Source organism: Rhinolophus hipposideros, assembly GCF_964194185.1.
Source record: "Rhinolophus hipposideros genome assembly, chromosome: 1".
In the NCBI taxonomy this organism is placed as follows: domain Eukaryota; kingdom Metazoa; phylum Chordata; class Mammalia; order Chiroptera; family Rhinolophidae; genus Rhinolophus; species Rhinolophus hipposideros.
Window position 1 is genome coordinate 54,875,419 of NC_138047.1, and position 26,925 is coordinate 54,902,343.

The following is a 26,925-nucleotide window of genomic DNA, read 5'->3' on the forward strand; positions in this document are numbered from 1 at the left end:
ATTAATTCTACTAAAATGTAATTGTGGTGACAGTATCAGTTCTAAAAGGTGGACTCATTTTTGAAGTTTAATAATATATAAATAATGTTAAAGTTTAGAAGATTTGTCATTAATTTTATTGTGTTCAACAGGAGTCACAGTAGAATTTATATTTTTAATTTTGAGAACAATATGACTTAGTCTTTGTCGACTAAGACTTGAGTCTTTAAAGTAGTCTTATTCTCAGCATGGTAAATTCTTTCTCCCTGGAGGATGGCGTTTTCTGTTTCCTGCCTATTTAGAAAAAGAAGTTAGTTTGAAAAAAAAGTTTCAGTTTATTTAAATCATCTTTTTATTTTTCTTAACACATGCACATTGAAAGCACAGGTAATAATAAAAGTTTTATAACAAAACAGCTATCTTCAGCGTCAGTCGTCCCTCTAAAGTCCCACCCACTACCCCCTGTGTAACCCTACTTTACTTCCTCCTGTCACCCCAGTAATTTATATTGAAATCAATAATCAGTATTTATAGTTTTATGATTGTACTAAAATGCTCCCTGCTAAGCCAAACAGAGCCCTGTATCTTTCATTTTAATATCCCTTTCCCTTTCCTGCAGTATAATGTGTTACTTTTTCATTTTGTTGATTTTCTGTGTATCTGTGCATATTAATACTATGATATGCTTAACACATTGTTCCCCCTCCCAGGCCTTTTTCTGGAAGCCTTCGATCATCCTACTCCAGTATGGGCTGGTCATGCTCTACTTCCTCTTCACCATCCTCCTAGGATTTTCTTTTGCCTCTCCCTTGACTTGGATTCCTTAGTTATGGATTCCTTGTATTTCTGGTTTTCTGACATTTACCAGTGGTGTGCTATACTGCAGACATTTTTTCCCTCCAATTATTTTTGGCGCTCACTGGGCCCTTTCAAGCCAGAGACATATCCTTCAGTTCTGAAGATGTTTTTTGTATTCCTTGACAATTTCCTCTCTTCTGTTTCTGCAACTCTATTGATGGACTTTCTGGACCTAGTTTATCTTTTCATTCTATTTTCTTGGAGGTTTTTCAACTTCATCCTTAAATTGAATTTTTAACTTGTTGCATTTTAAATTTGTTCTCTGGTTTTATTTTAAAGCATCTTTTTTTTTGTTTTGTAAAGATAGATTCTCTTAGAGGATATTATTAGTTTTAATTTTTTGAGATTTTAAATGCATGTGGTCAGGTGTTAACTTTTAATTGGAGGCCTACAGTTAATGTTTTATCTCAAGAAATTGTTACAGGTTATAACGCTGTCACTGATATTTTTGTTGTCTGAATTTTGATATTGAAAAGCAAACAGGAAAAGGATATGACATTTTCTTCTTTTGAAAACAGATTTTGTTCCTTAACTTCCTCTAATTTTTCCCCCTTAACAGACCATTAATACTGTATCAGAAGTTATTCGAGGCTGCCAAGTAAACCAAGACTATTTTGCTTCTGTAAATGCACCTTCAAACCCACCAAGGTAGGAAAAGGAAAATATTGAGATTCCCCTGAGGAAGTGAAAACTTACTTTGGGTTTTTAGTATGTCTCACATGCACATCTTGTTTTTTTAAGAAGTCAGTTGTGTGTTTTGAAATAAGAAATAATCTGACAAGATAAATAGGTTGGTATTTTAAAAGAATTTGTAGTCTTTGGAACATAGGTATTAGGGTTCAGATATCACGTCTTTATCTTACTAACTGTATGCCTTGAGCAAATAAATCAGTTCACTTCTCTTGGCGGCAGTTATCTTTTCTATGAAACGGAGATGGGAATACTTAACTTGCTGGTGTTCTGGTTATGGTTTTTCAGTCAACAAAAATAACTAGTTACTGACTTGTGCACTTGGGTTGCAATGTTTCTCTCTTCTTTTTTTTTTTTTAAATGCAACAGACCGGCAATTGTAGTACTTCTCATGTCCATGGTTAATGAAAGGCAGCCATTTGTATTGCGCTGTGCTGTTCTCTATTGTTTCCAGTGTTTCTTATATAAAAACCAAAAAGGACAAGGAGAAATTGTATCAACACTTCTACCTTCCACCATTGATGGTAAATATTTTAGTTCTAATCTCTATTTTAAAAAATATATAATTGTCTTTCAAGCTTTTAATAGTAAAATACATCATAAATAATAAAAGACCCTGGAGGTAGTAGAATATTTAAAATATGGCATTTCCTTGAATTTGCTTTAGAAATGTAGTTATTAATTAAGATAATAATTTTCTGGAACATTACCATCATCGATTTGATGCCTAAAGTGTTTTCATGTTTCTTTGTTCTGCTGCTTTTCTTCCAAGGTCCTTTATTGTCATCTTTCATTTTGTTTTGAAAAAACAAACTTTTAAAAATGTTAATATGTATACTACTATTAATAATTAACTAATTTAAAATAGTGTTTTATACTATTTTTGTGTGTGTGGAAAACAACATAATTCATTTTTATATTATTATCATCTGCCTGCCATCTTTATAGCAACAGGTAATTCAGTCTCAGCTGGTCAGTTATTATGTGGAGGTTTGTTTTCTACTGATTCACTTTCAAACTGGTGTGCTGCTGTGGCCCTCGCCCATGCCTTGCAAGAAAACGCCACCCAGAAAGAACAGTTGCTCCGGGTTCAACTTGCTACCAGTATTGGCAACCCTCCAGTTTCTTTACTGCAGCAATGCACCAACATCCTTTCACAGGTGAAGTAGCCAGTGAAACTTCTCTGAGGGGGAAAAGGTTTGGGCTATAAGGTTTGATGTCAGTGATAAGAGGATTTAGGGTGTCTTTAGTAGATGCAGAAGAAAAAGGAGAGAATCGAGGACTTGCCTGTGTGTTAGCTCACTGTAACCAGAAACAGTTTTGTGAGGAGACAGCAATACATATTCTTACAAGAATGATTTTGCCAGATAGTTAATAAGGTCTGCATCATGATGGACACATATGTCCTCGACAGAAAGGTGGTTTTTGTTTTTGTTTTTGTTTTCTTTTTAAATCATCCAGTGTTCTTGCGTGTCATTTTCTCTCTGCTCAGTAGCTTAATTCAGGTCACTTTATGAGAGGGAATGGAAGAATAAAGTGGTTCATACCTGTGTACCTCCCTCTTTCTCTTTCCAGAGCAATTCATCTTCCTTTCAGAAAACAAAGATAGAATACCAGTCCATTGCTTATATGGTTAAACAGTACTGCCCTGATACTACTGAGTTCTCAAATCCTCAAAATCCCAAGGCATATAATTTACCTAGTAAGATGGAGAAAAACATAACTGAAAATGTTTGCATTCCTTTAGACTCCTAATGAGAATAACAAAGCTTCGTTGAAGTATGGATGCTATGGCATTTAGGAATATCACCTATTATTAGATTATTTGCTCCAACGTGCCAACTTGCTGTCGAGCAATTCAAGTTCATGCTTTCGCAGAACTATAAAGGCGTAGACATTTAGTCACTTGGAGAGTAAAACCACGGATAAGTCTAAAATTGCTCTATCCACTGGAATTATCTTACCCCTTTCCTTTGATACTGTGCTGTGTCCTCCTGAGTTTTTAACTTCATTCATTGAAGTGTGTTACTGTGAACTTTAAAAGAAACATGAGCAGTGTCCGTAGGAAAGTATAAATGAAAGCTTAAAAAATTAACTAGTGAAAAGGGAGTTAAAAACTCCCTTTGTTGTTTAAAATTGATTTAGTTCAATTGAAAGTTTATTTTATCTTTGAATTATCATTTATCTCTTAGTGATTTTTAAAAACTACGTCCAGAATATTCTTATTTATTTAATACTTGACACTCTGTTGCTGTCTGTTAAATAGTTTTTCTAAATAGTTTTTCTAAAGCCAAATAGTAATTAACTCTGCGACCATCATCACTACAGACTTTGCTCTAATATTGTCATCACAATTAATGCATAATTAAAAATCCTCAAGATAGTGGTGTCTTCCTACTCTAAGGCATCACAGTACTATAAAATTATCCTTTCTCTAAAATACATATGCATTGGTATATAATAAAAGATTTGAACTGTCCCAAATTATTGGCTTGGGTTTGTAGAGAGACTGTATTGGAGGGATTTTTCTCAATTTAAATTTTTCTAAAGCAGTAATATTTATGAATAATTTTTAATGTATAATTTGCAGGGTGATAAGATCGACAGACGGGTATGTATCACTTGTGTAAGCTTAGGCATTTTCCTCTTATAGCAAGGCTTTTCTTTGTCTTGGGTGTGCTGATTGGTTTTTTTAACTGCTTGTTTGAAGTTATATTCTACTCACACTTTTATATGCCAGCAAGTTTATCTCTGTCATAAGTGGCTGTACAGTTTTCCTCCGTGGGATATTGTAGTGGTGTTTCTAAGAACTGTGGGAATGACAGTCTGAAGCTATACTTGTGCTTCCTCGGGGATGCTTGCACTTTCAGGAATTCCTTGGTTTTGGCTTTTTGGTGTTTTTTTGTTTTTTCACCCAAGCTTGCTTCTTTCATCTCCCCCTGAAACTATTTCAAAGGTAGCCGAATCTAGAGTTAAGTATTTTACCTTTAGGTAATCAGTTATATGAAAGAATGTGACGGGTTTTATGTTAATTAGGTTATTTTAAATGTACAATAGTAAGTATAATTTTATAACTTGAAAGATTTTAAATTAAATATTACAGGTTATTCTGGATATAACCCATATACTACAACTACCATTGGGGATTATTTTTTGATGTATGTGTGGGGAGAGTGTGACTTGTATTTGTTTTTGATTTGTCTTGCTTTGTGGAGTGTTTGGCAAAAAAAAGGAGTGTAGCTTAATGTCCATATTTGGGCACATGTTCAGTTGTGTGAGTAGTGATAACTGAGGTCCTGTTAAGAATCATGTCCTTGTGTATGAGCATGATTTAGCTAGCACATATTAATAACTCACACAGGCATACTTGGCAGTGTTAGCCTGCAGAGTTTTTAATATGTTAAAAGTATTTTATAAGTATACATGTCAATCATTTAAAAGGGAATTTTGGGGAGGTATAATTTACACACAGTAAAATGCACAAAACTTAAGTGTTCAATCTGATGATTTTTGATTATATCTGAATTTTTTATTATATTTGAATGTATCTCTGTAACAACCATCCCAAACAAGATGTAAGACATACTCATAATCCCAGAAAGTTCCATCATGCCCCTTTCCTATTAATTCTGTATCCCCAGAGGCCACCACTAGAAAGTGAATCTGATCATAATACTCTAGAACTTCATTTTAATACTTTAAACACTAGAAGTTTAAAGTGTTAACTTTTCATATTTTTTATAAACAGTAGAAAAATAACTAAACTTGAAATCCTTAAAGTAGGAATAAGGGATTTTTATTTAGAAAATGTAATACAGGAAACATAATAGTTTATGTTAAAGATAAGATGTTTCAGCTTCAATTATTTTGTTTGTGGTTCTCTTCCATCCTATAAAATATGTGATTTCTAGTAACTAAACCCTCAGGATGCTCTGAAATTACAATTTCAGTGTCCACTTGTTTTTCTAAATCTCCTCAACATTTCATGCACACTGGAGGGGTTGGGAAGAGACACGTCCTTTTTCTTGACTTAAGCCTATAAACATACAAATATGTGAACATACACAAAATGAATAGTTTTAGTCAGAAAGTGGGGTGTGACTTTTGTTTGGCTGTTCTACGTATTTATCTTGTAAAGAATCCATCAAGTCAGAGAGCAATGACATAGACTGTTTTAATAGCCTTTTAATATCCAATTTCTGATCATTTCAATTTTTAGAGGGAAAGAGCAGCTTCAACAGTATTTTTGCTGGACTGATCTTATTTTTAACATTTTGTGGTACATGGGAGAAATACTATAGCATTTTTGTGCTCACTATAGTTATTTTTCTTTTCATTTTTGAAATTTTAGAAAAATAGAAATTGGAAAGAGAATAATGTTACTCATTCTACTACCCAAAGATAAATGCTGGTAAAATTTCAATCTTTTATGTTTTTCCTGTACTGTATATCTACATAGCAATGATCATACATTATTCCATTTTATATTCTGCATTTTTTCTCATAAGTATTTTCCACGTTATTAAATATTAAATCAACATTACTTTATATGATTGTAAAATATTTCACCAATAGATAAACCACAGGTTAGTTAACCATCTCCTTATTTTTGGACATGTAATTATCTCCCATTTTTCTCTATTATAAACAATGGTTTGTTGAACAGAATAATATATGTGCACAAAAGAGCATTATTACATATCCTCACTTTGCATGTTTCCATTACGCATGGATTTCTGTTAATGCAGCTTGAAAGCAAGGACCACCTGTATTTCACTGAGGTAATAAAGAAGTTATCCCAGCAATTATTTTTGTCTTTTCCCAGTTCAAACTTTATTCTACCATCTGTTTTGGGGGGCATTAGTTCTGCTTTTAATATGCTCGTAGGTAGAGCGTCTTAGAATTTCAGAGCTATAGAGGATGATAATAGTTTCTAACATTTACAGAGCACTTACTGTGTACCATGCACTGTTCTAAGTTCTTTACGTGTATTAACCCATTTAATCCACGGTACAGCTCTATGAGATAAATATTAACTATTACTCCTGTTTAAGGATGTGGAAGAAAAGTTAAGTAAGGTTTCATGGCTCTTGAATTTTTGAAGCAAGATATAAATCCTGTATCCTCCTAACGTCTATGTTTGAGATAATTTAATCCAACTACCTCTGTTTACTAAATGAGGAAATTGGGGACCGCCTAGCATGTTGAACGTGTACAAGGTAGGACAGTAGAAGATTTGGTTCTTCTAATTCCCAACCAAATGTTCTTTTTACTGGTACCATACTGCCACTCTTAGAATTAAAGCTTTCTTTAAAAATATGTGTACATCTTTTTGAAATGACTAACACATGGTTTAGAAATCCAAAATGACATAAAAAGATATACATTAAAAAGTATTGGCCGCAGCCCTGTCCTAGTTCCCCGCCTCCTATTATTCATTTCTTCTATAGTCTTCAAGGGTTTTTTGTGCGTATCCACTATTCTGCATCTTGGGGTTTTTTTTCACTTTTTTTTTCACTTCTACTCACTAAGTGAAATAAGATTGCTGTGTGCTACTACATTATGTCTTTCCCGACAGCATCACCGACAGCGTGTTGTCAGACTTACGTTTTTGTCCACATGATGAAAGGTGAAAAATGTTATCTCTGAGTTTTAATGTGCATTTCTCTTACTAAAAGGTTAAATTGCTTTCCATATGTTTATACACCATTTGAAGTTTTTCTGTGAACTCTCCTATGTTTCATGTCATCTGCCCATTTTTCTATTGAGTTGTTAATCATTTCTTGTTTTTACAGAAACTTGTTTTATATTAAGGACTTTAACCCTTGTCTGTGTGATAAGTTGCAAATATGTTTTTCCTAATATGTCATTTGTCTTTTGATCTTGGTGTTTTGTTTTGCTTTTTGTGGCTTTTTTTTTTTAATCAGACTTTTATTGCTTCTACATTTTAAGTCATAGTTAGAAAGGCCTTTCCCTTTTCAATGTTTTAAGGAATTTGCCTGTATTTTCATCTCATACTTTCTGGTTTCATGTTGTTGCATTTAAGTCTTTGTTCCATTTTTCTCAGTGAACTGTATGAGATATGCATGCCTGGATCTTTTTTAGATACCTGTCTAGTTATGCCAATGTAAGTCCATCTGCAAGCCACTGATGGTTATGTGTTGATTATATTTATGAGTTAGTATCACTTCATTGCTCTTTTTCATATCTTTTCCTTTCCTTGGTTATTTGTGCGTGTTTGTTTTTCTGTGTGAACTTGAGAACCAGGTTGTTTAGTTCCAGAAAAAAAATCTGTTGGTATTTTTTTATTTGGATCACATTAATTTTATAGATAAATGTAGAATTAATATCTTCATGGTCTTGAGTTACATTTCTAAGAACATGGTGCTTTTCTACTGATTTCTGTCTACTTTTGTGTTCTTTAGGAGTGTTTTTAAAATTTCCTCATTTAGACTTTATACAGTTTTGATTAGGCTCATTCTTGTGTACTTTATCTTTTTTTGTTGCTATAGTAAATGGGGTGTTTCATTCTACCTTCTAACTGGTTCTAACTAGTTATGTTCGACTTTTATCCTTCAGTTAGACCCCAAACGGCATACTTCTAGAAGATTCAAATTTGAATCTAATTCCATATTTGTTTGCTCAGACATCAGTGATTTGATAAGATGCCCATGTATATACAGTGTAGGTATATTTGGTACCTGCAAATGGTATTCCAAGTAATAACAGTTTTTTTTATATATAACCATGGAAAAATCAATGAAACATTTGCATTTATGACTTGAGCAATTAGTTTTAAGGTCTCTATGGCACATAAGCAATTGAAAATAACTTTATATTCTTTAACTTTTCAGTTTATTTGGGTAAATGAAGATATTGTAGGCACAGTAATGACAGAGAGGCAGGGAAAAAGTAAAAATAATGCATCATGTAAACTAAATGTATGCTAATTATTGCGTACTTGGCAAATCATTTGAAGAGGTCCAATTTGAATGGATTTAATTAAATATTAGATATACTTGAAAATAGACTATAGAAAGGCCAAGATAGTTACATCAACATTCATGAAATTAGAATAGTCTGGGTGATAGAAATATTTTAAAACACAATAATGGTTACATAAAATCCACTTCTGTCTAGATCTTTGAATAGTTACGTTTTGATAATATCTGAAATTACTACCAAAGTGATACATTACCACAGTAATTTGCATTATTTTGTTTCAAACAAGTTTTGTTTTTTTTAATCAAAAATATAGGTTATATAATATAATATGGGCAGTGGCAATATTATCAGCTAAGACCATATCCCACATAGGAAATATAAATGTGTTGTATTAAAATTTAGGAAACTGTAATTTCAATGTTGTTTAACTATAATTGGTAGCAGTATAGTTAGTGATTTGGGGCGCTTAGTTAAGTTAAATAAATGTTTTTTTCCTTCATTGTGTTTGTGATTTATCCTTATCTACCATTTGTCAGTGAGTTTGTAACATGGTTTGTTTATTTTTGTATTAGAGAATATATTCTGTAATGGAATTTGACTAAATAATTCAGGAGATAATTTCTTTGTATTTGTCTCGATGGGTTTTTGAAGACGATAGACTCTGTCCTTTTATCAGGAACTTGTTTTTTTTTAATTTTGATTGAAACATAAATTTGCCTGGCAAATTTATTATTTTGTAAAGTGATTTAGGATTGATACATTTTTTAAAGCATCCGCATCATTATCATACATTTCCTTCTTAGCTGACTAGGTTTTTCCATTAATAATATTTTAGGTAACTTGACATATACTTATGAACATAAAACAATTCTAATTTCTGCTCTCTGTTCATTATATGAAGTGCAGCCCATAGAGGACACAAAAATGCATTCTCTCGTTCAGTTTTTTAAATCTGGATTCCTGACACGTCTTTTATGAGAGGTTAAATATCATTTTATGCAAATGGGGAGGAATCTTAGGACAACTTTAAGTTTGAAAAAAAAAATAAAATGAGATTTCTGCCACTTTATCTGTTGCAGGGAAGCAAAATACAGACAAGAATTGGATTACTGATGTTGCTTTGCACCTGGCTAAGCAACTGTCCCATTGCAGTAACACATTTTCTTCACAATTCAGCCAATGTTCCTTTTGTATCCTTTATATTGTAGTAAGATACATGTAAGTATTTATTATTTCTTTATTTCTTCCTCTCAATTAGAGATGGCTCTGTGCAGCAAATATTGAAATTCTCTTTATTTGTGTTTGAACTTTTTAAACTACTATGGTGGTACCACAGCACAGTCCAACCTATCCTAGCTGGTACTTAACATGGCTGGCTGAAGTTTAAAATTTAAAAAATAATAATAATACTAAAATAAAAATAAATTGTTAAGGTGGTAATGGTGCTTACTTAAGCTAGCTCTGTGTGTGTGTGTGTGTGTGTGTGTGTATGTACTATTTTTTGTGTTTTGCTGGCTTAGACTACATATGGAATTTCTTCCAGAAACTTTTACATAAAATATATGTCAGATTCCAATTATAAAATAAAGTACTCTAGATATAATGAATCATTAGTCTCCTTAACAAAAATTTCAGCTTACAGGACAAATTGCAGAAAACCTTGGAGAAGAAGAGCAGTTGGTCCAAGGCTTATGTGCCCTTCTGTTGGGCATTTCGATTTATTTCAATGATAACTCACTGGAGAACTACATGAAGTAAGTAAAGGGAAAATGTTAGAGTAAAAAGGACTTGTTAATGTCATCAAGAGATCATGATCAATTTTTTTCTGCCAAAGTATAATGCAGACCAAGCTTTCATGTTTTGTTATGACTTTTTCTTAAACATCTCAATATACTTGTCTCTGTAGAGAGAAACTAAAACAACTAATAGAGAAGAGGATTGGCAAAGAGAATTTCATAGAGAAACTAGGATTTATTAGCAAACATGAGTTGTATTCCAGAGCATCTCAGAAGCCCCAGCCCAACTTTCCCAGCCCAGAATACATGATATTTGATCATGAGTTTACGAAGCTGGTAAAAGAACTTGAAGGTAAGACAAGAACATTTATGTTGGTATTCATTAGAAAGTACCTATGAGTATATCGCATATGAATATTCTGGACACCTGCAGATTATATGCTAAGCCTAAAAGTCAGGTTTTTCCCTAGCTCTTGGTCTGTAGCCCATTGAAGTGCTTTTGGCATTCGATAAGATTGGAAGGATTATTTCTTATCTCTCATGCAAGTTAGGCCATATGTCTTTCCTGCTTAAGTCTTAATAAAATAGTATTTTAAGTGTTTAAAATACATTTTAAATAAGCTTTCTTTTATAGGTGTAATAACTAAGGCTATTTATAAGTCCAGTGAAGAAGATAAAAAAGAAGAAGAGGTGAAAAAAACACTAGAGCAGCATGACAGTATTGTGACTCACTACAAAAATGTGATTCGAGAGCAAGTATGTACTGATAAATTGTATACACTCTCTTGATACGTTTCTACTGTAGGGAAGACTTTTTCCTGGCATTTCAAATGCAAGAGGATACAGAAAGTAAAACTCACTATTTTCCTAAATAATGAGCATCTGAGTATTCAACCGAGAGTTTAATATGTTTTAAGCTTATGCAGGATATTGTGGACTAAGACATGAATCAGACATGTTCCTGTATTCCAGTCTCATGGGGAGACAAACCTATAAATGGATTATTGTGGTACACGTATGGCTATTATAACATGTTAAGTCTAGCGATAATCAAAGCTTTATGGCAGCACTGAGAGGCACCTAATTTAGCAAAGGAGGAGCAGGGCCTTGGAGCAAACAGAAGCTAAGTCCTAGAAAGATGACTTGGAGTAAGCTAGTTAAAAGGAGAGAGGAGAGAGGCGGGCGGTGTTCTAGCATGTACTCAGGACACTTGGTGGCTGTATGAAAGACACAGTTGCGAGGCAAGGCTAGAGAGAAAGAGCCCAAGAAGGAGGTGGGTGTGGTGGGTGGGCTAGAGGAGGAAACTGGGAGCTGATGGTGACGATAATGAGGATGGTTGTCAGCTTTTGTTTACTGTGTTCTGGGTGCTCACTAAGCACATTGTAAACACTGTCTCATTTAATTTTCAGAACATCCCTACAACAGTTAATATCTTCAGTCTAAACTAAATGAGGACTCTGAGATTTAGAAAATTTAAACTTATCCAGGGTCACTCACTGACTGGTGGAAAAGAATTCACATACTCCTGTGTGTCACTGGGACTCTAAAGCTCATGCTGTGTAGTGTAGAGGCACAGACCTGAGGAATGTGGAAACGAAAGAAGTTGAAAGTGGCAGGACTGGTAATGATTGGACGCAGGTGTGAGGGAACAGAAAGGGTCAAATATGATGCTTAGATCTCTGTCTTGCATCAATATCAGCTGAATAGATGATATTGAGTTAGAATGAGAGGGAGCTGATTTATTAGAGTGAGTAATGATGAGTTTTGTTGAAACTACATTTTCAAAACCATCAACATTTTCTTTGTAGGATACCAGGGAATCTCCACACTTGGATTGTTTTAAGCACCTTAAATCTACCATTACATTCCTTCGAAATGTGTCCTGGTTTTTTTCTCTCATTTAAGTTCTTACCATGGTATATATGTTGATTGGAATCTTAGAAAGTGCTGTACTATTATCTGGAAAATGAGATTGTTGATGTTAAAATTCCAGTGTCCTAAAAACAGTACCTTGGTGGCAGCCCATGTGGGGCAGGTTGCACCCCCTTCCTGGCACAACCCCCAACTCCTGCTGCTTGTGCACAGCGTGAGGCAGGTGTGGCAAGTAGGAGTTTGGGTCAGACCCTCTAAATGAGAACTGCTTATGTGTTCTTTTCTTCCCCACAATCCGTTTGTTGAGATTGAAATTCTAAGCCAGAATAAAAATATAATGCTATATTTAGCATTCAGTCTGAGCTTACAAGTTTATAAGCAAATCAGTAAATGAGGCTCATCATTGAATGATCAAATTGGAATTATTAAACTACACATGGATATTAGGATTTTCCATCTATATCTTAGCACAAATACAGAGTCATCTCCAGATGGTAAGTGTATTATCTTTAGAGCAATGGAAAATAAATACTTGGAGTGAGATGTTGCTGCCTACACATGGGGCTGATGAGTATGGATGATTTGGAAGAAGAAAAGAGTAATTCGACATAATTACTAAAATGACTCTTCTTTAGAAATTTTAATTTTAGTTGTAAAGATTTTGTAGGGTGTTTGATGGACACCGTCTTATTACGGAGACCACTTCACGGATGGTGTAGATGCCTGACCACTGCACTGTAAACCTGAAGCTGAAGCTGAATAATAATGAATGTCAACTATAATTTAATATACATATAGTCACAGGATGTGGAGTACAGCATAAGGAATAGAGTCAGTGGAACTGTAACAGCTATATACGATGTCAGAGGGGTAGCAGATTGGGGGCGGGGAAATGTCTCTGTGAGGGGTATAAATGTCTATTACATTGTTTTGTACACCTAAAACTAATAATAAAAAAAGAAAAAACATGTTAATTTAAAATTTTCTCACCAATTAAAATGCTATTTGATAATTAGGCAACAAGCACCAAGAGCTATAAGATGTTTACATAAACTTTGAGAATCCATCCTAAGGAAATTCTCCATAATTCAAGAAAACAATTATGTAGACCAAGATATTTATTGTAATGATATATCTTGGTCCATATAATTTAGTAAAACGGAAAGCAACCTAGTGTTGCTTTGGAATATATATATATTGCATCTACTGATTGGATATTGAGCATTAAAAATTATGATTGTGAAAACTATGTGACAATATGGGGAAATTATGATTGAACATTAAGTAAAATGTCCAAAATGATATATGGACGATTATGACAAGTTTATAAAACTTGAATTAGAAAAAATTAGAAGAATATATACAGAAATAGATCAAATTCCAACTAGGTATATTAGTGTGGTGAGAGTTGGAAGCTCTTTTTTCAGTCTTCTAAATGTTTTGGTACATGATTCTCTTTTATTGTTAAAAGTAATCCAGATGTATGTGTATACATACGTATACTAAATTTCTTAAATAGTTTAGCATAAATTTCTTAAATGGTTTGGTGGACCATAAAAAGGAGTTTTTCAAATTGATCCTCTCCACCCCCAATAACTGCATGAGATTACAGGATACGCCATAAGACTTATGAACGGGTTTTACTTGAACTTCTACAGTTCTCCTGCATGTTAGTTGGCCTTGGTGTATATACTAATGTATTACTGCTTAATTATTGAATGATTTTTGGAAGTGTTGAATACTTTAAGATCCTGGCCCAAAATAATCTCTAATTTTGTAATTTGTTCATCTTCTTAATGCTAATTTGTATGAATTTAAAACACTTGAATTATGTTTTGATTCACAGGATCTGCAACTTGATGACTTAAAGCAGCAGATTTCTACATTAAAATGTCAAAACGAGCAGCTCCAGACAGCAGTCACACAGCAAGCATGTCAGATTCAGCAACACAAGGATCAGTATAATCTCCTTAAAGTACAGCTAGGTAAGTGTAGCTAACCATCACTGTTAAGTGTTCCCAAGAGCTGGACGAAGTCAAACAGATTATTCTTACAGACTAGTCTTTCTCTAACCTTAAATTAATCACTGTGACAAATGTGTAAATCAGAGTTTGAAGTCCAACCTCCTTGCTACCTGTTTGATTATCTGATTCATTGATTCTCACAGCCTTGGCTGCACAATAGAATCTCCTGAGATTTTTTTTTTTTTTTTTTTTTTTAAATAGCACCAATGCAGAGACCCTACTGAGTTTCTGATTTAATTTGTCAGGGTTGGGTCCAGGCATCAGCAATTACAGGCTCCTCTCCAGATGATCCTAATGTGTAGCCAGTTGAGAATGACTAACCTTTCTGTTTCTATTTCCTTTCTATTTCCTCATCTGCAAAATTGAGCTGATAATAACATCAGTGTCATCTGAGAATTAAATGAAATTTTATATATATATATATATACATATATACATATATATATACACACACACGCACACACACACACATATGTCTAGTTCAGGGCCTGGCAGGTGGTAAGAGCTCACATTCTTGTAACTAGTATCATTCTATACTGCTTATGATTGGAATGCTAGCTACTTAGAAGCATAGTTTATTTATATCAAGGTGACTAAAATTTTCAGGGAAAAAAATCTTTTGCTCCTTTTATGATAATAATTTGTCAGTTATTTTACTCCGTATAGAAAGGTATTCCTTTGTGAAGACCTTTTTAAGGGATTTTATTTTCTCCCATATGAATTGACAGAACTGGAATTGAAACTACTGTAATTGTTCACCTTAGAGCACCAAACCATGCAATGTAGTCTTAATAAGATTATGCTTCTTTTCCTCCCAGAGACCCTGAAAGTATCATCAGTTGACTATTTTTATCACTACACTAATTTGCAAAGATGAAATATGCTTACAGTAGTGCTGTCAAAATAATTAAATTAAGGATATTATGTATTTACATTTGAATCTTCCGATTCAAAAAATAAAAAACTTTAGTTTTATGCTGGCTTCTCAAATGTTACGTCTGTCTAATAGGAAAAGACAATCAGCATCAAGGCTCCTCCAGTGATGGGGCTCAAATGAATGGCATTCAACCAGAAGAACTTGGTAGGTTGAGAGAAGAGATAGAAGAATTAAAAAGTAATCGGGAACTTTTACAAAGCCAACTGGCTGAAAAGGACTTTTTGATTGAAAATTTGGTAAGTGAATGTTAAAAAATTATAAGTAAGAAATCAAGAGTAATTCTCATTGTCCTGCTTGTTTATTTTTCTGGATCCGTTAAGCCAAAGCATCATATTAACATTTTAGAATATGAGCTGTGTCAGACTGTCAAAAGCTTCAGTGCTTCCTAGCTAATTGAATTTAAGCAACTTAGTTATTAACCTCTTTGAACTTGTTTCCTGATCCATAAAATGGTAGTTGTAATATCTATTTCATTGTTGTGACACTTAAGTAAGATACTCTGTATAAAGCTCTTTTAATACATGTCAGTCACTCAATAAATACCTGCTTTTATGCTCTTTCTCCATATGATGTCAGATCACTGCTTAAATGTAGTAAATTATTTGGTACGAGTATAATTTTATTAGCTATGGATAACTTGTAGACAGTATGTGCTATCTTGAAATTTTATCAAAATTTAAATGTTGGTATGAAATTTTTTAGTAAACATCTACAAGACGTAGCTTATATGTGCTCTGTGTTGTTTTGGTTTTTCTTTTTTTTTTTCCTGTCTCTTTAGACTGAATTTATTTCATAGTTTATTTCTATACTATTTGTAGAAATCATCCCAAACATCCCCTGGCACAAATGAAGCAACAGCTTCAGCTAGAGATTCTGAACAAATTGCAGAATTAAAACAGGTAATTTTCCAGCTTGACTCAAGTTCTATTTTGTCTTGTTTTAATTGTAACGGAATCACCACCCTGCAGTTCCGTTAATCTCGAACTACTTTGTCAGGTGTAAGCAAATTTGATAGTGATGACAGCCATTTGAAAATCCAAAAGCTGTTTTAATCATACAGTAGTGGTATTTTGCTTTTTATTGTGTTTATTTTTTAATGGTGTTAACAGATCTCAGCATCTCACCCAGATTATTTGTATATCAGTGAACTAACAATTAGGAAAAATATAAATATAAGTGGCAAATACGCAGATATAAAATCTTACGTTTTATTTTCATGTACTTACTGACCATGATAATTGCTTGGTTAAATGTACTGGATGTTTAAACCTTTCTATCCAGAAAAATGTTGGTTTTCAGAATTGGAAAGAAAAAAAAACAGGAGGTAAACTTGAGTATATCTCAATTAGACGACTAGTTAAAAAGCAAAGTAAACTTTTCCTACTTGGTTAATTTATAATATTTATAAATTCCTATTATACTAGATAGTACAGATTTCTTTATCCAGTGAGAATTGAATGTGTTTTTGTAAATCACAGTTGACATACAATATTATGTTAGTTTCAGGTGTACAACATTGTGATTAGACATTTATATACCTTAGGAAGTGATGCCTCTGATAAGTCTAGTACCCACCTGACACCATACATCGTTATTCCAATATTATTGACTATATTATATTCCCTTTACTGTACTTTAAATCCCTATGACTGTTTTATAAGTGGCAAATTGTACTTCTTAACCCCTTTACCTTTTTCACTCAGACCCCCCCACCCCCAACCCTCCTCCCATCTGGCAACGATCAGTTTGTTCTCTGTATCTGTGAGTTTGTTTCTGTTTTGTTTGTTTATTTTGTTTTTTAGATTGCACATATAAGTGAAATCATGCAGTATTTCACTTAAATTAATACTCTCTAGGTCCATCATGTTGTTGCAGATAGTGGGGTTACTTCTTTTTTATTACTGAGTAATATTCCCGTGTGTGTGTGTGTGTGTGTGTGTATGTGTGTGTGTGTGTGCGCGCGCGCGTGTGTGTGCGTGTGTGTACGTGTGTGTACCTCACATCTTCTCATCATCTTTATCCACTCATCTATCAGTGAACACTTTTCTATATCTTGGCTATTGTAGATAACACTGCAATGAACATAAGGGTGTATATATCTTTTCAAATTGGTGTTTTGGTTTCTTCAGATCAATACGCAGAAGTGGAATTCCTGGGTCATATGGTAATTCTATTTTTAAGTTTTTGAGGAACCTGCACACTGCCTTCCATAGTGGCTGCACCAGTCTGCATTCCCACCAACAGTGTATGAGAGTTCCTTTTTCTCCACAGCCTCTCCAACACTTGTTACTATTTGTCTTGTTGATGATAGCCATTCTGACTGGGGTGAGGTGATATCTCATTGTGGTTTTTATTTGCATTTCTCTGATGGTTAGTGACATTGAGCATCTTTTCATATGTCTATTGGTTGTCTGTATGTCCTCTTTAGAGAAGTGTCTATTCAGGTCCTCTGCCCATTTTTTAATTGGGGTGTTTGTTTTTTTCACATTAAGTTGTATGAGTTTATATATTTTGGATGTTAACCCCTCATCAGATGTATCATTGGCAAGTATCTTCTCCCATTTAGTAGGTCGTCTTTCTGTTTTATTGATGGTTCCCAGTACTGTGCAAAAATTTTAGTTTGATGTAGTCCCATTTTTTTGTTTGTTTGTTTCCCTTGCCTAAGGAGACATATCCAAAAAAAATATTACTAAGAGCAATGTCAAAGAGTGTACTGCCTATTTTTCTTCTAGGAGTTTAATGGTTTTGGGTCTTACATTTATGTCTTTAATCCATTTTGAGTTTATTCTTATATGTGGTATAAGGAAATGATCCAGTTTCATTCTTTTGCACGTATCAGTCCAGTTTTCCCAACACTATTTATTAAAGAGACTGTCTGTACCCTACTGTATATTGTTGCTTCCTTTGTCATAATTGACCATATAAGCATGGGTTTATTTTGGGGATCTCTATTCTGTTTCACTGATCTTTGTGTCTGTGTTTATGTTTATGCCAGTACTGTGCTGTTTTGATTACTGTAGCCTTGTAATATAGTTTGATACCAGGTAGCTTGATACCTCCAACTTTCTAAAGATTGCTTTGGCTACTCAGGGTCTTTTGCAGTTCCATGTAAGTTTTAGGATTATTTGTTCTGTTTCCAAAATTCAATGTATTTGTTCAAGAAAAGAGCCAGAAAAGGAGAAAGAAACCACTTATATGTAGAATTAAATAATTGTAGTAATTGGAAGAAAAATCCTAGAAAAGTATCAGATTGTTCATTAGTATATTATCCCGAAGCACGTTAGTTTTTTCCCTTTTTAAATTTTTTTCTTTCCTCTTTTCTTTATTTCTTCCTTTTTTTCTTTATAAAAGGAACGTATGTTTCTTTAAATGAGAGTAATACTAAAAGAAGTGAACAGCCTAACTAACCTAGGACTGACATCCTTTTCCCCCCACTAGCCAACAGGTCCTGACTCACTGAGATGAGATAGGAATGACTGTACACAGGGATACTTGTTTTGATAATTTCTATGAACCCCGAGGAGATTCTACAATCAAATATTGTTGTTTTTCTTTAATCATTTGTCACTAAGGATTTACTAGTCTCCAATATCTGTCCACAATGTTTTGTTTTTATGAAGAAGATTATGTGTTTTGGTTTTAAGTCTCCCTACACTAGAAGTGTATTAAAATTAAAAAGAATTGGGCCAGCCCGGTGGCTCAGGTGGTTGGAGCTCCATGCTCCTGACTCCAAAGGCTGCCGGTTCGGTTCCCACATGGGCCAGTGGGCTCTCAACCACAAGGTTGCCTGTTCAATTCCTCAAGTCCCGTAAGGGATGGTGGGCAGCGCCCCCTGCAACTAAGATTGGACATGGCACTTTGATCTGAGCTGCCTGCCTGATGGCTCAGTTGGTTGGAGCGCGAGCCCTCAACCACAAGGTTGCCAGTTCAACTCCCGCAAGGGATGGTGGGCTGTGCCCCCTGCAGCTGGCAGCGGCAACTGGACCTGGAGCTGAGCTGCGCCCTCCACAACTAAGATTGAAAGGACAACAACTTGACTTGGAAAAAAAGGCCTGGAAGTACACACTGTTCCTCAATAAACTCCTGTTCCCCTTCCCCAATAAAATCTTAAAAAAAAAAAAAATTAAAAAGAATTAAGTTATTAATATATAACTTTAGTTTGTAAATCCTAAGTAAAAAATTTTTACTCTTTGTGTTTCCCAATGAAACTTTCATTAGATATTTTTATAGAATAGAATTGCCTTTCATTTTTTACTTTCTACAATTTATTTTATTGATTTTTAGATTGTTAAACATAATACTTAAATGATAGTTTTGTTTTTATAATATGTAGTCAAATACTGTATAAAAAGAAGACCAAAATGGTCCATAATCTCAATATCTACATAACTCATTTCAATAACAGCAAAAACAAAACAAAGAGGGATGGCCGGTTAGTTCAGTTGGTTAGAGCGTGGTGCTGGTAGCACCAAGGTTGCTGGTTCAATCCCCACATGGGCCACTGTGAGCTGTGCCCTCCTTTAAAAAAAAAAAAAAAAAGGCAATCAAAGAAAAGCCACATGTGTATGTACATGATAGGAAGTTTTAAGAGAACAAAAGAACTTTTTACATGACAGCATCCTATCCCTTACCCAGTGTGTCCACACTTTGCCAAATGTTAGAGAGATCACTCCTAGTTGAGAACCTCTATTATAATTGCTTTTCTTTTCCGGTACTTTTTTGGGGGAAGAGGGCAAGAAGGTTGGAAATTTCAGCATTAATAATATATAAACTTTCTATTAATTTCCCTGTTTTTACTACTGTACTGCTGTTTTCATCTGTTTGGTGGCCCCTAATTTGAAAATGTCCTATTTTGCCCTTTCCAAATAATAAATCTCTGTCTTCGGCCAGGCTAAGAGGAACAGTTGTATGATGCGTGAGATTGGGACAGGATCCCTGGTATTTCTAACCAGACTTTTGACCAGCTCTGCTGTTTTCCACCCCATTTTTACCCACACTTCCAGAGATATCTGGCAGTACCAGTTCCCAAGCCTTTTGGTAGTTGGTGATGCATTGCAAGTCAGGTAGCAGCTTGGCTTTCTCAAAGGTCAGCTTAGGTTTCAACTTTCTCAAGTGTGCTGAGTTACCACCGCCATACGTTTTTTGAAATTCCCCAATTTTATTGTTCTTTTCTCATCTCTTACTCTCTTTGTCCTGTGGGTTTCTCCCTTCCTTCCTCTTTGTCTTCCTCCCTTCTTTATGATGTCTTTTTGCACTTTTCACAGAGGTGAACATGTTTAATGAACGTGTTTAATTCTTCATCTTGAACCTGAAGTTCAAGAATAATTCTTGAGGATTAGATTTTAAAACTTGAAAGTTGTGATTTTAGAGAGAAGGGCCAAGAAAAGAAATACTTTTCTTATTTCTTCTGTAAATAAACATTTTCTTGATTAAATTAATGCCTTTTAATGTTACAGCTCAACTATTTTTGTCTCTTAGGAAATGGCAACATTAAAGGCTCAGTTAATCTCACAATCTGTGGAGATCACCAAACTGCAGACAGAAAAGCAGGAGCTGTTACAGAAAACAGAAGCATTTGTAAGTTAATTCTTTTTTTCTTTTGAAAAGTAGTAAACCACGGTTGAGATATTGTTTCTCAGCCACTATGGAAAAGAAGCAAGTTTTTCAGCTGGCACCTTCCCTTTAGGTTACTCACTAGCCAGAGTTCTAGTCACGTAGGTTCTTTTTGGTGATATTTTGTATTTCATCCCATCTCTGTACCCTTCGGTCCAAGTTGGCAGGTTTGCTGCTGGTATAAAATTGTCAAAAACTTTGTTGGCAACCCATACAATTCACAGGGGCTCAAGCCTCCTGGGTCCTCCCTGGATAACCACATCTCTGTTCCAGCTTCTGCTCACATGGTTGACTGGGTTCATGAGTCACGTAACAACCTCTTTATAAATGGTTGTCTAGCCGTACCCTAGCTATTTCACTAGCACACGTCTTGTCATTTATTGCAATAGGGATAGGCTGAGAATTTTCTAAACTTCAAGTTCTGATTCCCTATTACTGAACAATTCCTTCTTCAATTTACCTCCTCTCATAGTTTTAGTATAAGCAGCAAGGAGAAACCAGGCCACACCTTTAGCACTTTGCTTGGGAATATCCTCAGCTAAATATCCAAGTTCATTTCCTACAAGTTCACTTTCCACAAAACACTAGAACACAATTCGGACCAGTTCTTTGCTACTTTCTATCAAGAATCACCTCTCCTCCACTTTGCAATAACATGTTCCTTTCCACCTGAGACCTCACCTGTCTCATTTTTTTCTACCAACATTCTGTTCATGACAAAGACACATTTTCACTAAGATCATGGAAGTTTTCTGTGCAGCCCTCCTCATGCTGAGCTCTGGGGTTGCCTTTATCATCCATATTTCTAGCAACAGTCTACAAGGCAACTTAGGCTTTATCTAACATGCACCTCACAACTCTTCTGGCCTCTGCTAATTCTGAAGCCCTTTCCACATTTTTAAGTATGTGTTATATAAGCACCTTACTTCCCAGTATTTTGTGGGAAAAAAGGTGGGGCAAAACTGAAAAACTGATTTAAGAATACTTCCTGTAGCACCTAAGGAAATACTTGCATTTCACCAATTAATGGCATTCAGCTCAATTTCCCCACCTGTCTCTCTGAGATATGATAGCGTCAACTTATTAGGAGGAAAAGGCTTGAAAAATATTCTCTGCTTATAAATGCTACGTGATAGCTACCTTAGAGCCATCTCATTGATTGCCCTCCTGGTCTGACCTTGATCCAGCTTACCCCGGCATTCCTCAGCCTCTGATGAGATTTGATGTCACACCACTCCTGACTCAGCCTCCTACTTTACTGCAGGGGCAGCTCATCTTTCTAGGGAGTGCACTTTATTACATGTAAATATATAAGGGAATTATATTTTCTGTTACTGGAAGTAAAATTTCAAAATAGCAATAAAATTAAATCACCTTTGGGATTTCATATTGATCATAACTTTAAAGAAACTTTTTTCCCCCGAATTTCTACCTTCAGGCAAAATCAGTTCCTGTACCAGGAGAGAGTGAAACTGTAATAGCTGCAAAAACTACTGATGTAGAAGGAAGACTGGCGGCATTATTGCAAGAGACTATAGAATTAAAGGTTGATCTTGGTGAAACGTTTATTTATTGCATATTGAATGCATTCCAGGAAATTTGATTTTATTTCATTTAGTTTCTCAAATCCTTAGATTTGTGAAGAAAGCTAATGGGGTATAACATTATTTCACAAAATGTCCATCTCTAGGTTGATGACTCAGGATGGCACAAATGAAAATGTTTCATGCCTTTTCAAATAATGGTATTAAATTTGTAAAATAAGAATGTATATGAATGTACTTTGTAAGTAAAAGTCATTGAAAGTAGTTTCTCGTCACTCTCTAATCACAATAAGAAATAAGGAATATAGATTTGGCTAATACACAAGCCACATGTAGGCATTCCACAGGGCTAAGGAACACAGGCACATTAAATCCTGCGAGTCTGTTGTGTGACAGAGAAGTTAGAATGAATAGCATGAAGAAAGGAATAGGGGAGTAGTAATTAAAAATAAAAGGCATGAAAGGAAAAATGGAAAAGGGAAAATAATGTGTGAGGGTTCCTTATGGATTGTGGTCAAATTATTTTTAAGCCATGGGTTTTGTTTGAAGCTATTTTTCTTTCCCACTTAATTGTATGTATAAAGTTGGGATAAAATTAGAACTTGAGTTCTAATTCTGATGCTAACCAGACTTCTGCTATAAAATGTTTTGTGTATTTATTTTTTCCTCTGATTATCTGAAATGATATTATCTCTTAGGATTTTTTGAGGGGTAACTAATTAAAACTTCCTTTGGATGTTAAACTCTGTTTTTCACAATAACCATCTCTGATGTGTAGCCTAACATACATTCTCATGTTGCTAGATGAGTGTGTGTATTTTGAACCTCCTATCCCCCCATCCCTTACCCCCAAACTCTTCAGCTTGGACAAGTACAGTGATATATCATAGAAAGAACCTATTTGTTAAAAACCCTAGGAGAGTGATTACTACCCTGTTTCCCCGAAGATAAGACCTAGCTGGACAATCAGCTCTTATGCGTCTTTTGGAGCAAAAATTAATATAGGAGCCGGTTTGATATTATATTTATATTATATTATATAAGACCCGGTCTTATAGTAAAATAAGACCGGGTCTTATATTAATTTTTTGCTCCAAAAGACACATTAGAGCTGATTGTCCGGCTAGGTCTTATTTTCAGGGAAACACGATAATTTTAGATTAATGATTTTCACCTTTTTTTTTCCAGAATGAAATTAAAGCTCTGTCTGAGGAGAGAACTGCTATTAAAGAGCAGCTGGACTCATCCAACAGTACCATCACCACTTTGCAAAACGAGAGAAACAAGCTCGAGGGGGACATTACAGATTCTAAGAAAGAGCAGGATGATCTCTTGGTTCTGTTGGCTGATCAGGATCAGAAAATGCTTTCCTTAAAGAATAAACTCAAGGAACTTGGTCATCCAGTAAGATTGAAATCTTTCCAAAAATGATATACGTTACGTTCCATTCTAATGTATTTTCAAAAACTGTAGTGTAGCATGGAAATTCCATGCCTGCGTGTCTGCATCTGGAATACGTAGATGTGTAGGTACATGGATGTGGTATTATTTATGCCGCCTTCACGCTGTTCACTAAATCAACTTAAGATACAGATTAGGCGCAGTTTCCAGCATTTTTGTTAGCTGTTCTCTTTGGGGCTTTGCGCCTAGAGAATGAATTGATTTGATTTCTTCTGTCATAACAAGACTCAGCATCTAAATGTGCCATTCTGTTTTGCCATGTTTGATTCAGGTTTGTGTGTAGAGAGGTATAGACATCTGTCAGCAAGTTGTGTCTCATCTCATATTAAAAATGACAGGGAGCCTTGAGCATTGAGTCAAGGAAAGCAGAGGGTTTGTACTTACTATGATAACGAAAATAAAGAATTTATCAATAGTATATATCACTGTGTAGTAAATATGAAGTGAACAGACCTTGATCATGTTAAATGTGTATGTTTCCTTTAGGTCGAAGAAGAGGATGAACTTGAATCCGGAGACCAAGATGATGAGGATGATGAAGATGAAGATGATGGCAAGGACCAGGATCATATCTAGCTTTAAAATCTCCAGGAAAGATAGAGATCATATTGTAACTTTGAACATGGAGTTTTAAGACAGTGCTTTGGTTTACCTCCACAGAAAATAAAATTTAGAAACCAAGTGAAAAACATTCACTAATAAGACTATTGTATTTTTTAAATGATGCCACCCATGTTGAAAACCCCCAAAACTCTAACTTTATGCAGAACACCTATCTTTTTTGAAATTCATCTGAACTGTCCCAAAATATAATTTACAAAGTGTCAAACACCAAAAATATCCCATTTTAAGGCATGTGGTGGCAGTGCTATTTGCCTTAGCTCATTGGTTTGTTTACATACGTTCTGTATTTGTCTATTATTTTCACTTTTCAGAGTTTGTGACTTTTTTAAGTACTAACACATTTGATTTAATGTGTATCGGAATCATTGTTTCTAAATTCAGTATCAGAGTTCTTAGCTAGTGATTTCCTTTTAAAGATATGAAGTTTCTTAAAGGCAAGACGGCATGCCGGGGGTGGGGGATGACATAACGTCCTAAGATGAGTGGGTAGGACCGTTTAGAATGGGTCCCTGACACGGGTATGGCTGCATGCTGTGCCTCTGTGAAGAAACAGGATGCTGACACAGTGGTAGCGGGAGCCTTTCTGAGAAACCTTTGCAACAGTGTATTAACGTGGTGGGTTTGGTTTCATTTTAAACTGAACATTAAAACAAATTATAAGTTAACAGCTCATGCAACGCCGATTTAGTGTTGTTTATCATGAAACATATGTTCCTAGTTTGAAAAAGACCCAAACTATGATTTATATAATTTATTGGCATTTTTGCTGAATAGGTTTAAGTCAGATAATAGATTTTTAAAAAGCAAATGAAGCAATGTGTCAAAAATTAATGTTTTCATAATAAAAATAGATATGTTCACTTAATCCCTGGTCATGGTTCCTTTTTTTTTTTCAGATTTTTGAGACAAGTATTTTATTCCTAATAAAAGGTGACGTAAGTAGAAGTGGTGAGAAGAGTTCTCTTACTGAAAGTACATTACTATCACTGAATGTTAAAAGCAGTCTTCTTCAGAACTAATAATTAGGATTTCATAAATTGGAGGGGGCTAATTGGAGCAGAAGCAGAAGAGGTTGGAGAAGGGTTTAGGTGTTTCTAAATTGAGCGTTGGAATTTTAGAATAATTTCCATTTAAACAAGTAGATTTACTTAAATGCCAGACAGCAAAACTTGGAGGAAAATGTATGTAAATCAAGTGCCTCCTGGCTTCACTCCACTAAGAGGCACAAACCTGTGAAAGAAGTGTCTTGGCATATCTTGAAAAGGGAGATGGCGACGTGTTCCCGAGCCCCTGTGAACGCAGCACCCTGCCCCTGCCCCTGCCCCTGCCCCTGGCCCACGCCCCTAACCACCGCCATCCTGACACAGCCCCTGCCAGCAGAGAACCACGTGACTCATACTGGACCAGCTCAGACTATGTGAAGTTTTGCTAAAGTTGACACCACATAATGAACAACTAGTTAGTGACTTCCGGCTAATGTTATAAGGATAAAGAAAAATGGGTCAGGAATAAGAATCAGACTTCCATATGGTAATAGAATACCAAAGATTTTCTGAAAGAAACATCTGTAAAATCAGGTAGTTTGCCAAAGTTCGGTCAGTCAGGCTGACCTGGAGTAGAGACGAAACGAGGAGGCCTCGTAGCTGCGTAGTCCAGCCCGGAGCCCAAAGCGGTGTTTTCCTAACTTTAGCCTGGATTGCTGCTGCAGCCTTCTAAACATCTCTGTGCCTCCAGGCTGGTCGTTGACTCTCCACTCCAACCTCCCACCATATTCACCACAGGAAGCTCTCTAAAGTGCAAATAGAAAAGATTGCAGGGGCCTCCTCTTTGAGTCCTTGGCCAGGTGGGTAAGTGGCCTTGGTGCGCTGCTGCTCTCGCTGTATCTCCCTTCACGTGGAATTTAGAACCATCCCAAGATGCTTACTGTTACGGTGTACAATCTGCTTTTTCATCTCGCACATGGTTTTGCACGTGCTCTTTCCTTCACCCATTTGTCAGCCCCCTCATTAAAGACTGTTTCCATGTATTAAGAGCTACTGTGTTTCCCCGAAAATTAGACCTAGCCGGACAATCAGCTCTAATGCATCTTTTGGAGCAAAAATTAATTATATAAGACCCAATCTTATATTAGTAAGACCCGGTCTAATTTATAGTAAAATAAGACCTGGTCTTATATTAATTTTTGCTCCAAAAGACGCATTAGAGCTGATAGTCCGGCTAGGTCTTGTTTTGGGGGAAACGGTATAACAGTGGAGCAGTCATCATAAAGCACAAAACATTTGTCCTTATGATTTGAAGTTTTATTCAAGTAGTTTACAACTCTAGCACCTCTGAAAAGAAAAGAATCTTCATCTGAAACTACTATAAAAGGTAAAGTAAGAGTTTATATTTTAAAGATTTAAGTTACTAGTCTGAAATTAAAAAAACCCTGAAGTTTAAAAGTTTTGTTGCACCCAGGTAAGGGCCTCATAATGCTCATTAGAACCAAAACTACTGTAACTGCCAAATTCTTTAGTTCACTCAATGAGTACTGACTGAGTGTAGAATGTGCTGGGTGCTGCTGTAGGCAGTAGGAATCCAGCAGTGAATCCAACAAGAATCAGGTAAGTCCCTTCCCATAGGACTTGCTATGTCGATTCTGG

General features: G+C 35.2%; 1 protein-coding gene across 2 annotated transcripts in view; it reads left to right on the forward strand.

Annotated features, from left to right (window-relative positions):
• Positions 1 to 25,226, forward strand: part of USO1 (USO1 vesicle transport factor) — a 73,842-nt gene extending 48,616 nt beyond the window's left edge. Inside the window, exons 11-25 of one of the 2 annotated variants that reach the window (XM_081054836.1) lie at positions 1,397 to 1,485; positions 1,897 to 2,051; positions 2,476 to 2,687; positions 4,118 to 4,138; positions 9,552 to 9,662; positions 10,108 to 10,226; positions 10,379 to 10,560; positions 10,843 to 10,964; positions 13,927 to 14,065; positions 15,114 to 15,277; positions 15,860 to 15,940; positions 20,520 to 20,618; positions 22,093 to 22,200; positions 23,387 to 23,602; positions 24,146 to 25,226. In XM_081054836.1, the coding sequence (XP_080910962.1) occupies positions 1,397 to 1,485; positions 1,897 to 2,051; positions 2,476 to 2,687; positions 4,118 to 4,138; positions 9,552 to 9,662; positions 10,108 to 10,226; positions 10,379 to 10,560; positions 10,843 to 10,964; positions 13,927 to 14,065; positions 15,114 to 15,277; positions 15,860 to 15,940; positions 20,520 to 20,618; positions 22,093 to 22,200; positions 23,387 to 23,602; positions 24,146 to 24,235 (1,908 nt within the window). In that variant the 3' untranslated portion in view covers positions 24,236 to 25,226. The remainder of the gene's footprint in view (positions 1 to 1,396; positions 1,486 to 1,896; positions 2,052 to 2,475; positions 2,688 to 4,117; positions 4,139 to 9,551; positions 9,663 to 10,107; positions 10,227 to 10,378; positions 10,561 to 10,842; positions 10,965 to 13,926; positions 14,066 to 15,113; positions 15,278 to 15,859; positions 15,941 to 20,519; positions 20,619 to 22,092; positions 22,201 to 23,386; positions 23,603 to 24,145) is intronic. The other variant, XM_081054837.1, reaches the window with a different exon arrangement.
• The last annotated feature ends 1,699 nt before the right edge of the window (positions 25,227 to 26,925 follow it).